This window comes from Cygnus olor, chromosome 3 (assembly GCF_009769625.2).
Source record: "Cygnus olor isolate bCygOlo1 chromosome 3, bCygOlo1.pri.v2, whole genome shotgun sequence".
NCBI lineage: Eukaryota > Metazoa > Chordata > Aves > Anseriformes > Anatidae > Cygnus > Cygnus olor.
In genome coordinates, this window is record NC_049171.1 from 79,488,071 (window position 1) to 79,501,265 (window position 13,195).

The window sequence follows — 13,195 nt, forward strand, 5'->3', positions numbered from 1 at the left end:
TACATGGAATGTCCTGGAATAAGAAAGATTGAGAAGCCTTGTTCCACTTGGTTTGAAAGCTGTAATCATTATTAAAAATAAAGTTTTTTCTAAATGTTTATCTTGTTCCCTTCCTACAGTAATTTGAAAGACAAAATACCATACTCAACATATGGCTAATGAACTTCTAGCATTAATTTTTCACATTCTGAAAACTGGTCAGAACGTGAACAGCTGTTTCAAAGAAAGTGAATTAATCATGTGGTATTAATAATCATATGTTAAAATAGACCAAAAATTTATGTTGGTTAAAAAAGCCTCAGAAACAGAACTGAATAGACTCTCTTGTTCTCTCTGTCACCCCAGTGTGGGTGATTTGGATATTTGCAAATAGATAATCTCTGTGCAGTGATTCGGACTTCCATGCATCAACTTCTTCAGAGAAGCAATATGCTCATTCGAAGCATCTGATTTTACTAAAGTACATTAAATCAACTGCACAATGGGGAAAATGAGAGAAGCACAATCAGATATTCAGAAATATCCCAGCCAACATTATTAGCAGAGTTTTATTCAACACAATATGCTTCAAGATTCACTAGCACAGTTGTTTGTGAATGTCTGTTGAATTCAGACACTTTCTCCAGTGGCTGGCAGAAGAAAGTAAATGCTTACTGCTGAATTGCTCTGACAGCATGCAAATAATTTTTTGCGGGGTAACCATGCTGAAAAATTGCCATCGCTACGACTAAAGTATAGTACTTGCAGGTTTCCATAATTCTGATGGTAGAAAGCTGACACTTTCAACAAGCAAGCAGATAACAGCCATGATTGTGTGATAACTTTTGCATAGCCAAAGGTGAAGACAACAAACTATTCTGGTCCTTGTCTTTCTTTTTAAAAATAGCTGCAAACATAAAAGTGACTGAACTACAGATGGACAGAATTTGTGAAGACCCATAATGCTTTTAGGTACAGAAGTGGATGCAGTTTGCTTAGTGCCTGTAGCACGGAATACACGTATCGTCTTTATCCTCAAGTGAGCATATCCTTTAAAAAAGTTCCACAATATTGAGCTAATAAAGGCTCAGACCTTAATTACAGTAAAGAAAATATGTTCTTTATTAATAGGACTTTAATTGCTATCATCTGCTATGCTATTTTTCAGATTGGCTTTAATGATCACTGTGAAACAGTGCATGTGCTTTTGTAATATAAATAATTCAACCATTTAATTTCATTTTTTTTAAAATGGAACAAGGACAAGTCCATTTGATGAACTAATGACCTGAAAAATTTCAGATTTAATGAGATATGGAGAAGATGACAGATCAATGCTAAAACTGCATTTTAAAAACACATCTCTACTAGGTTGAAAGCCTGTACTAGAAAGCAGTAGTTATTCTAGCACACATCTCTACTTAATTTGGTATACATCCTTCTTTATCTCATTCTTATTGCTATCACTTGTCTTTGTACAGTGAACAGTAGATCCAGACTAATGAAGCAACTCCAAAAAAACCCCACCCAACCAACACTGAAAAGCCTTTACATCTCTCTTCCAAAAAAAAAAAAACACACAATAGCCCACACCAGTATTTTGTGATACACTCACAAGATCAACATTTTCAAAAGAATTCATGAATCCTGCAACTTCCAAGTCTGGTGCTCATTTTTTGATCCTGTAAAGAGGTTTTTGGAGAATTATGTTTAGGGCTAAATAAGTTGTTAACTGGACATAGCGTTTCTATTGAAGCACATAATTGACAATCTTCTTTGGTGATAAAAATACACACGTGCCCTTTCAATAGGGAACGCAGTTGTGCAACAGGTAATTGAAAAACTGCCATGACACAACCAACTTCTGCATCACTTTCTCTGCTCATCCTCCCTCAGAGGTAAGAAGCTTAAAAGTTACTCTGACCCTATTTTAGGATCACATAGTATGTGGTAGGGAGTGGTTCTTTCTAAAGCGGGGCTTAAAAGATGGTTGTAAAGCTCTTCTTGCTCCTTTTCTTCCTCCCTTCACCCCTATTCCCTGCCTTCTCACCCCAGCACAGAGGTGGTGCAGCAGAGCAACAGTACAGGACTGAGGATTGGAGGCTTTAAAAATGTGAAGCTACTGCTGGACAGTGGCCCAAGAAAAAAAATAAAAGGCCATGATGCCTCACAACCTTGCTGTTAGTCCTCCCTTGCCCTCCTCCTTTACAGCAGCACAGAAATAAGCCAGAAGAAAGCATTCGATTTCTGCTTTGCACTTCGCCTGAGTGACTGGGAACCACCAACGTAACACCAATAAACTGGGCTTTTCCTCAGGAAGGCTGGAACTTCGTGTGGGTGGGAGCAGCAGTGTTAGCTGATGCTCCTTGTAGAGAAGGGCTTAATACATGTACGCATTGATAGGCATCTCCCACAGAACATACTACAGTCAATATGGAACCGTGTCTTTCTTCTCTCAGAAAAGAAGTGATGTTAGCTGGGTCATACACTTATAGCAGGAATATTTTAGTGAAAGAAACCCACCAAACAAAATCGACAACAAAAGAAAAAAAAGCACCTCGCCAGAATTACCTCTGGACAAACCATATTGTACATTCCGATAATTAGAGACCAGCAAGTTTAAAAGCAAAATGCGAAAGAATTGGTAAAAGCTTCAGGCAAGTCTTCAGTACTTTCTCATATTTTATCTAGGTATCAGTTAAATCTACTTCCTCCAGTGAAATAGCATAGATAGTCGATCAAAGAAGGATCTGATCCAAATGATTCAGAAAGTGTTTTTTGTTTTGTTTGTTTTGTTGGTTTGTATGTTTTGGAAGTTAATGCAACTAGAATACAATCCAAAGCAGCCAAGGGTTAACAATGAGAAAGAGGAAGGAGCTTTGAGGTTAAGGTTAAGGGCAGCATTACAAAGATAATGGATAGAAACTAGGAAAAGAAAAATGTTAAGTCTGACATTAGGAAAACATTTATTATCCTGAGAATGATTAGATAGTGGAATAATTTCCCAAAGGAAGTTGTTGAGTTGAACACAAGAGGCATTCAAAGGAAACATAGATAAAAAACACCCAGGCGATTGATCTGGAGGGCAGCCCTGCACTAATGACCCAAGAGGCTCTTTTCAACTCACTGAGGATTTTGCTCTTGAAAATGATAGTTATGAACTTCTGTAACAACATGTGAACAAAAAGTAAATGCAAAACACTGCACAAAACCAGAAGACATTTAACTGAAACCTTGGTTTTAGCTTACAGATTTTTTTCCTCTATAATACCAATCATCTGTGCCTATATACGTCTGCATCATTTCTAACAAATCCCACCATGTATTGATCAGCACAGTGACACTGAGAAGATAAATCAAAGCTATGAAATACATTTTTCCAAAGAAATAACAGTAGTTATAAAACTTGCCTTGTGAAACACAATGGACATCATGAAGAAATCCAGCAAGAAATTTTCTGAAATGTCTCTATAGTCAAATCGGAAGAAGATCACGGTAAAGCTCAAAGTAACAAACTGATTAATAGGATTACAAAATGAGGAACGGAGGAGTTTCATCCCAGCAACTGTTATCAGGATAATATCACAGCTGTAAGAAATACAGAAAGAAAAACCTAATCAAGTCAAAGTAATAAAAACATTGAATTATGAAGCTCTTAAATACAAATAGCTGCACCAGATGTGTTTTAGATTGCTTTGTATATCTAAATCTACACATCTTATTGATTTCTGATGTTAATCCTATGTTCTCTTAATAATCACATTACCCATCTGCAACTTTGTATTTTATTATCATGCACTTGTAATCTGTGATAAAGAAATAATTATGTACCAAAAGAAGAGTATTGGCTACTAAAATCCAAGAACCTAAAAAGGCTATATTACATATAGCTCTTAAAAGAAAATTTGTTTCAGAATTATCTTCATGCTTCCATTAATCTATTGCTGTAATTTAAGAAAACATCTTGAACCCATTCCAATTTTTATTACTAGAAATTTAACTTGATCACAGTTTATAAATATTATCCTATTACACACTATGCCTAAATTCTGGATAGAAACACCCATGGATAATGAAATGCTTGAAATCCTTAATATTGTTGTTGAACAGGTCATCTAGTCTAGATAGTAATTCCTTCATCAGATGAAAAGAAATTGTGCGTTGTACCTATATGTTGTAAAATTCATGCAATCTGCATTTCACTCTCCTTTATTAGAGAGCAAACTTAAGCTGAGAATGCCAAGTACTAAGTGACCGTACAGAAAACCAAGCTCTCCAAAAATTAAAGTGCTTGCTACTGCGTCTCCAAGACGATAATGTTCCTTTTTAACTATCCAGAAAACTACACAATAAAAAAAAGTAGTAGAATTAAATGAGAAGAAAAGATGGAGGTAATGTGTTAGCACACCTTAAATTTAGAAAACCACTCCAGTCTCTGGATATATATCTGAACTCTGAGACTTGAGGTTGTAAACATTTTTTAGTTTTGCTTTTAAGATACTTCACAGAATTAGAAAGATGATCTTAGCAATTTTGATCGCTTGATAGTTACAGCCCACTTAGGGGGTTAGACACTAGAAAGGTATCAGACATCAGTTTTAGATCACCTGGGTAGAATCAAAACCAAAGGCAATGCACTTTTGCTCCTCCTTCAGTGTGAGGGGAGAATCAGGCAACAAGCAAATGTCTAACGCTAGCCTAGAGGAAATCCTCAGGATGGTGATGGGTTTGAAAACACTGCCCCATCTTAACCCACGCTGACCTAAGACTGCAAGTGTGGATCCTTTGTCTCCTTCTGTTCCCTTCTGCACAGTTAAGTACTTTTGCTTGTTCTTGAAGGTAACTGACCATGGCTGTATTCTTTCAAAAGAGTAGTTGTGACACCAAACTTTCCTGCAGCACCCTACTGTCTAGAATACTTGCATGGGAAGGAAAGAACCCAAATCCAGCCACTTTCCATGCCTGGAGGAATTGAGACCCACATTCCACCCTCCAAAAGTACCCTCAACTCCTGCTGAATCTGTTTAACTCTTCTGCTAAGACGAGTTAAAGGCTTTTTTGTCACCAGAAATGCAGAGTAAGATTCCACACCTTTGTTGGAAGGCACTCCCCTGAGATGTGACACAGTACTGGGCTCCACACAGTTAACACTGGCATGGTCCTGTATTTTTATCTAACAACCACTAAAAGACACAGGAATAGGGTTTAAAGTAGGAATTGAAACCCATGATTCGTCACCATTACAAGAATTTCCTTCCCACCAAAGCAGGAGGAATCAAGAGCAAACCTTCCATAGCCTCCACTTTCCTGGTAGGAGCTCAACAGTTGGACTTTCGTTAAATGAAGTAGGCAACACTCACTGCACCACCAAGGTCTTTAAAAGGAAAGAAATAGAAGCAGTATTTTGTGAACTCAGTCTTGATCACATGTTGGGCAACACCTCTCAGCTCAAAACCTTTGGGTGTTTGGTTCCTAGTCAGGGTAAGGTAAAAGTGATGTATTCAGAAGGCTCTGGGCATGTTCAGAAGTACATCTTCAGCCTCCTAATGAACCATCAAGTCAAGTTCAGGAGTATTTAGTGATATTAGGCATCCCCAGGGCTTTCTGGCACTTGAACAAGTACATTTGGATTGCAGTTTTGCATGTTGTTGCCTAAGAGCCGTATTGGATCTATTCCTGAAAAGACAACCCAAACTTAATAGACATGTACAAGTAACTCCCTGTGAACTGGGAGCCAGATGACTTCTCCTACGTAAATTAACCAAACTCTTTTGGGGAGATGTGTTGTGTTTTGATGTTGGTAAAAATAGATGGGGATTTTAATGAATACTGAGTGACTCCATAAAGTAGGCCATGTATTTGCAAAATGCACAGGAGGTTCTCCTCCATCCTGCTGCGAACCAGGAGAATACCTGCTGCCATGACTGACACTTGACAGGTCAGAAAGCTCCAAACAGGTTTTCATTATTCTAGGCAGGCTCTCAGCCTGTGCATTTCCAGGTTGATCTCATGTGACATTCATTCATTATTGTGCATCTTCATTAATGAAGATACAAGTTTCTTTGAGTGCAGGTCATTCTAAGGAATCACCAGGACATCACTGTTTGAATGAAATACCAAGCTGACCTTATTTCTCACCTTGTCAAAGCTGTTGTTTTCAATTTTCCCCAAATTCTTGAAGGGCTAACCTAGTGCCTAAATCAGATAGATTCTGAAGTCACTAGAATCCATCCCGATGTGTCACGTGCAAACCATTTGGATCTTGTATTTTGCAGAAAGAATAAAATTCTTACAACATGGAAGAATTTTCACATGGAAATTTTAGAGGTGACAGAGCAAAAAGAAGACTTTTTCCTTACCAAATCTGTTAACATCGGGAAAACTTCACGAAAAGGACATTTATAAAATAATGCTCTCAAGGGGTAACAGGTAATAAGTTGCTCATTATCCCTCTTCTTTAAAGATACTGTTGCACAAGATGCTTTTCCCGGTGCCTTAACTCCCAGTAGAGAGAAAGCAAGAGAGAGAATGAGAAATAAGGGCTTATTTCTGAACTCTCTGTGGCAGGTAACATGAGAAGGCATTTCAGCTTGTCAGCATGAATCCCACTAATAACCAGCACATTAGGGTCTCCAAAGTTGTAGTAAACTCCTGGCTGTGAAAGCGGCTGTGCTGCCTCTCCAAGAAGCAAACCACTTCAGTCCTTTCAATCATAAACCAAGATGAAACTTACTTCAAGAAACAGATTTGAATTGAGAAAAACTCCAAATCAAATCATACAAAACTTATCACATTGGATAATTTCAGACACAGAAAAGGAGTGTGCCTTCCCTTCTCTGCAGCATGATACGGTCTGATCCTTGGGTGGTAAATAACTAAGGAGTGTTCCAACAAAAGAAAATAGCTATTTATATACTGAGGGTTATATTTTCTGTGTTAGTAACATGGCATATGAAGGACAAAGGAGAATCTAGGGCCCCTTCAAATGCTTACAGAGTTGAGGAGAAAGAGGTAGGATCTGAGGACAAAGGTCTTGTGTGTGGCATTTACAAGTTAGTCTTAGAGGAAGAATATTAAAGAAGAGTGCAATAGAAGAAGGGGATACTGGGAGTGCTGCAGCCTCAGTTATGAGAAAAAGGAGGAAAGACATGAAGATCAGTGAAGACAGAAAGCAGACAGAAGACTATGTGGAAACTTCCATCCCTCCTTCCTCTTTGTTCCTATTACCAGAGGCAGCAGATCAGGAGAAAGCCAACAAGGGGCAGGAAAGCCAAGTTCTGTACCTCATGGACTAAAAAAACAGGAGTTCATCTTCCTTGCAGTCCACTAATGCAGCTGTCACATGGGTAAACATAGCCCAAACCAATTTGTACCACCAAGGTCAGCAGCAGTCTTGACACAGCAGCATTCACCCATGGGCTTTACTGTCTGAAAGGAGCTACAGCTCTATAGCTCTACCACTGTCAGCATAGGGTTTAGCTCCCTAAGTCACAGCATCTCTTTGATGAAGTCTGGGCATATCTGAGGGGAACTTCTTTGAAACTGCAGTCAGGAATTTTATTTTTATTGGCATGCTAAAAGGTAGATTTAAATCCAAGGTGATCACACATACACTTGGAGGATGGGGAAGCAAAGGATTGTCATGTTATTCCCCTACAGGCTAAACAATCAGAGGCAGACAAATGTAATTGCTTTCTTTAATCTCGACATTTTTGGACAGACTCTACCTCTGAAGGCTTCAGGGAGGTGATACTTTAAAGTGTAATTCTAGCTTTGAAGAATGACTATGCAGAAATAGCACCTTTTAAACTCCACATATCTGCTCTGTGCATGTATTCACTCACATCTGCTAACTATTGAAAAATAACATTTTGATGATGTTTTAGTTTTCCCAGCCCTGCAGAACCAAATACAGTGATGGTCATCAACGCAGACCTACCCTGAATAACACACCTAAACCCCTGAAGCACATCAACCTTAGAATCTCCCAAGTGCCCAAGAGAAAAAGGTCAATAGGGAACTACACAGCCCATCTGAGTGACTATTGAGAGTCTCTCTGCAAAAGCAGCTGTCTGGGAGGAATATATGGAAAAATCTGTCTATCATCCTATACTAGTTTTAGCCCCTATTAGCAGAGAATATATTTATAAAAATCTATCTATATAAAAAAAAAATTAGTCCTTAAAGCTGTGTTATTCTTCAAGAGAGAAGAATAAGTAAAACATGCATTTTTACATTAGTTTTTAAATCTAATTTTTAAAGTCAAAAATCTAAATTATTATTAATACTGAGGAACTTCTCCCTGCCCCAGCAGTTTTTCCTGGTACTGGAACCTTCCTTCCTGAACACAAGCTGTTTCTTTGTTTTTATCATCTGCATCACTGTCATTCTGATGAAAAGACTGCAGAAATTCTGCTCACTGGGGATACTGCAGTCACTAAGCCTGCTGAATATCTGCAGTAGGTAAGTCACCAACCAAAATATTTACCATAAAAGGCTGTCTCTGCAAGAATCATACTGTGAGTCCACGGATCACTTCTGCTTAATATCAGAGACAGACTTGGGAAAAGAAAAAAAAAAAAACATATCCCTATCTTTCTAAAACCACTCTTAATGCAGGACTACCTGCCATTCTACACTATTGAATATTTTATTCAGTTTAGTCTGACTTGAGTGGTGAAGCTGCCGATAATTCCTCTGGGAGGCTACGCCATAGTCTTAACAATCCTCAGTTAGGAAATATTTCCTGATATCCAGCCTAGATTTCTCATTTTCATCTGATTAATTCTAGTTACCCCACTGTGTTTATACCCATCAGACACCTGCAGCCTAGTATAGTGCGTCTTGCTTTTAATTGACATTTAGACATTCCATATATATCTATATATAGCTCTTTAATCTTTTAATTTCTCTGTCTCTCACTAGAGTCATGCCTTAGCATGTGCTATGGTAGCTTTTTTTTTTCTTTTTCAGCAGAGCCAATGATTATTGTATACTGAACTAATAATGGCACAAAGGAAAATTGTGAAAAGCAGACTTATTTCAGAAACAAATTTCAATTCTCAGTCTTCAGTGTAAACCTGAATAGTATACTAATCACATGCCACGAGTTATAATCAAATCAACTTACTGTGTACCAAGCTTCTTGTATTTACTAATTGAGAAAGCATCAATGGTGAGGGCATTCAATATTATAGCTGGATACAAGATGTATTTCTCAAAGCACTGAAGCCACACATAGAGTCTTTCAAACCACATCAAATGAGCAGCATCTGAAATAAAAAATTCAGATAATGCACTATTTCATCAAATTATCAGCATTTTTGCACTACAATACAGTAGAAGTAACAATACGAGTTAGCTCATATTAATAATCAACCAACTAATTCATTACACAAAGAAATTTTTTTTTCAACAGAGAAATCATTTTGCTCTCTGAATTTGGAGAGTATCTGTTTTGCTTCTTATAATCACATGCATGAGAAAATGCTCAGAAACAATAAGAGGTGGCACATGCTAAATGGCAGATTCTACCTAATTCAATTACTAGTCACTGTATTAAATAGCACCTTTAGTAATGCAATGGTTCTGGAGAGGCCCTCTCCAGCTCCGGCTCTGACCAGGAACCTCATTTGAACTTTGTGCCTCTCTCTCGAAGTGGCAAAATACTGTTCGTTTGACTGCAAAGTATTATTGACCTCATTACTTAATGAAATACCCTTTGAGATCTAAAGACAAGAAGTAATAGGAGCTAGACACTGTCACAGATGTTTCTCAAGACACCTTAAGAACAGCTGTCATAAAAACTATCTGCCAGGATCACATCACCCACCAGTGAAGAATATCTTCTTCTGCAGTAGACTTTTCTAACAAGATCACAGGTTTAATGGGAATATTAAACAAGAACTGAATGTTCTGTGCAACTAAAGTGCTGTGAGAACTTAGGTGAACTGAGTGCAGAAACACTTGTGTATGGAAAACAGTAGCATCTTTCTTCTTAACTGAACTCATCTACACAAGGTTATTGGAAAAATACAGCAAACACAAAAAGGCAGAAGTTGGTATTGACTCAGAAATAACAATGCCAGCTACTGAATCTCCAACACTCTTTCCTGCAGAAATGAGAATAATTATGTATACACACACACGCAGCCACACACCACCTTCTCAATGACAGAGAAAGACAACATGCTGACAGGCTACCTCCTGAGATTATACACACACAGTCAGATGTCTATTTTGGAACCTAGCTTTTATTCTCCATTCTCTCTCCTTTTCCTGAACTACAAATTGCTTTCAGAGCTCCTATGCTCTAAAGAACTTCATCTGGCTGCCCAAAGCCAATTTCTGTGTAAGAACTTTAGCTTGAATAAAGAGATGTGCATATCAAATAAACCAAAAGGAAGGTAGCCACAGGAGCAGAAAGAGACATGGCAAGGCATGTATGGACAACGCAGAGAGAAAAAAAAACACACATATTCAGAGGGGACCCAGGGAAAGAAGTGGATGGTTTGAAAATGGCTTATATGAGTCTGTGGGGTATAAAAGCAGAGATGGGGAAGGAGGAGAAAAGAATCTAAGAATCTTTTGCTTCAGGCCTTCTCACACAGTCTGTCATTACTTTCTACACATCTGTTGTACCATAAGCTCACACATCTTAAGCTCAGCCTTTCTTCTTGCAGTCATACAAAATAATAACAAGAAATAAATGAGTTCTGTCATAGGTGGATCATGAGAACTGTTCTGAAAATTGCTATATTGTGGAGGGCCTGAAAGTCCAAACGACTCATCTGAAGTCTGTGAAACAAACCCAAGAATAAACTTGGGGAATTGTCATTACCAGCTGCTTATCTAATTGCTAGCAATCATTCATCCTTTACCATAAGAACTGCACTTGTCAAAAATTAGGAAGCTGAAAATGAAATTACATGCAGTTAATAGTGCTACCAGACCCCTTGCTTTGTGTATCTGTCCTGTTACTGTTCACACCTGAAAATACAGAATACAGTTCTTTTCTAACCTCCTTCTGCTATACACAAAGGTAACCTTTAAGTTCTGCTCCTACATTTTTCTTACAGGGTAGAAGAAAGAAGACAGCCTGTCAGACATATCTATCAAAGGGATTACACAACTTTTTCTCCTCAGCCTCTCATCTCAGAACATGATAAAAATCCTCTGCAGCAGCCCGAGGGACTGGGGAATAAATAAATAAATAGACAAATAAATAAATAAACTCCTGCTTTCTACACAGAAGACCATAGCATTGCAATAATATTTAAACCCCAAAGTGAGGAAATGGACTGCATATAAAATGAGGACTGCAAAGGAAGCAGAAAAGCCTGCTGCCTGTAGCAGGTACCATGTGAAATGCGTCTGATCTCAAAGTAGAAGAAAACCCATCTGTGGAGATCAGTCTGGCATATCTCAATGTAGACCTCAACCTTTGCAAAAGCTGAGTCATTGCATTTAGGAAAATAACGTTTTCTGAAAAATGAAGACAGACTTAATCGGGGACAAAGCAAAGACGACCTACAGTAATATCTTATGATTAAGCTGATGTAACAATGAAACTTGGGTACACATCAGACTTCACGATTATCAAGGAGAGAAAGCCCTGAACAATGTTTTCAATTGGATATGAACCTTAAAAACATCTATATTTCTACTACGCTTTCCTTGCTGTATTGCAGTAAAAGTTAAAAGGCAACCTTCAATCAAGTCTCTTGGGTACCTTTTCATACCCAAGCCTTGTTTGGAAAGTAATCATTTCGAAAGACACTATTTTTAAAAGAAAATTTAAATCCTTAACGCGTATTTTTGCAGAGAGTGATCTGAACTCTTTTGTTGCCTAGCTGAACAGATTAAAGTCCCTCAGCAGACTGTGTTCTGACAACATTGTCTTCAAAAACCTCAGGAATATATATTGAGAATGATTAAGGCACAGGATCCATCAAAAAATGACAAGCAAGCTTTTGGCTGGTAGCAAACACAAGATGAGAGCCAGGGGAAAAAAAATGTCCTTCTCAAAGTATACTCTCTGCTTGTGGAAATAACTAAATCAGAACAGGAAATCAGACCCCAGTATACTAAAATATTTACAGATACTGGTGTCAGGACACCACTGCTGAAGCCAGCAGACAAACAAGAACAAGTCATCAAGAAATTTTCACAGTTTCTTTCAGATTTTAAGTTCCTCTAAAAGCGTTACGATGGAAATTAAAACTAACTTGCATTATCCATGCTGTCCAAATGATGCATAATTGTATATCAGAAAGTAGAAATAATTCTACCTCAATTTCAATTGTAATCTTTAAATTTAAATTTTTAAATTATTTGTAATGCCAGTGTATCAAGCAACACAAGCAACAGTGTTGTAATATAAAATAATAATAAAAAAAAAAAGCAGATCAAATGACAGCTCATGAAAGGCCACTTAGGGCCAGCAAGATGTTTAAAGGACTGTTGTATTTGGCACACAGGGAGAGGCTGAGAGAGCTGGGACTGTTTAGCCTTGAGAAGAAAAGGCTCACGGGGCATCTTATCAAATGTAAAACATAAATTATCCCCTCAGCCCTGTTCTTTCTGGATTTTTTGTTTTTAAATCAAGACTAGCTGCAAGCCACTGCATCCATTGTTTAGATAAGATTTCATTACAAACCTCTCACTTCCCGTTGCCGGTGCTCTTTGCTTTTAAGTATGGGGTGGGAGATCCACAGCCAGGGGTGATGCTTGCGAAGCTGAGGAAGTATGTAATGTGTTACGAATCCCACAGTCCATGCTAAAGCGAACAGGACAATGCTGAGAAATGGCTGGGCCAAGTGAGAAAAAAAGAAAAATGGTTATAATTTGCAAATATATAAAAAACATTTCCTAAAATGGTATTTCTGCGCACTTAGAAACTCATGTCCAAACTCTGACTACACAGGTGGATGTGTTTTGAAATACGTATTGTGCATGAACAATTGTTTTCTTTTTCCCCTAAATGGAGGAGAAAAGGTAAATGATCAGGTTTGTCCTTTCTGTCTCCCCAGTCGCATATCCTGAAAGAGGTGCAGATATGCAAAGGATTAAAGGAAGAGACACCAGATAAGTAATACTTTGCCTAATACAAATATCCACAACCTAATTGCACTGCAAATTAAAAAGCATTAAGTTATCACGGCCAGTAAATACATTTTCCCTAACTTCTCTTTCCTCAATTTCTATTCCTTACAGC

The 13,195-nt window shown here is 37.9% G+C and overlaps 1 protein-coding gene across 6 annotated transcripts in view; it reads right to left on the bottom strand.

The window, feature by feature from the left end:
• The window catches only part of PCNX2 (pecanex 2), a 158,575-nt gene that overhangs the window by 69,512 nt on the left and 75,868 nt on the right, over nt 1-13,195 (bottom strand). For all 6 annotated transcript variants that reach the window (XR_005819063.1, XM_040554128.1, XM_040554131.1 and 3 more), the window contains 3 exons: nt 12,638-12,788; nt 9,110-9,251; nt 3,390-3,567 (listed from right to left, as the gene is read on the bottom strand). Coding sequence is in view for 5 of the 6 variants with exons in the window: in XM_040554128.1 (XP_040410062.1) it covers nt 3,390-3,567; nt 9,110-9,251; nt 12,638-12,788 (471 nt within the window). In the remaining variant the exon portion in view is untranslated. The remainder of the gene's footprint in view (nt 1-3,389; nt 3,568-9,109; nt 9,252-12,637; nt 12,789-13,195) is intronic.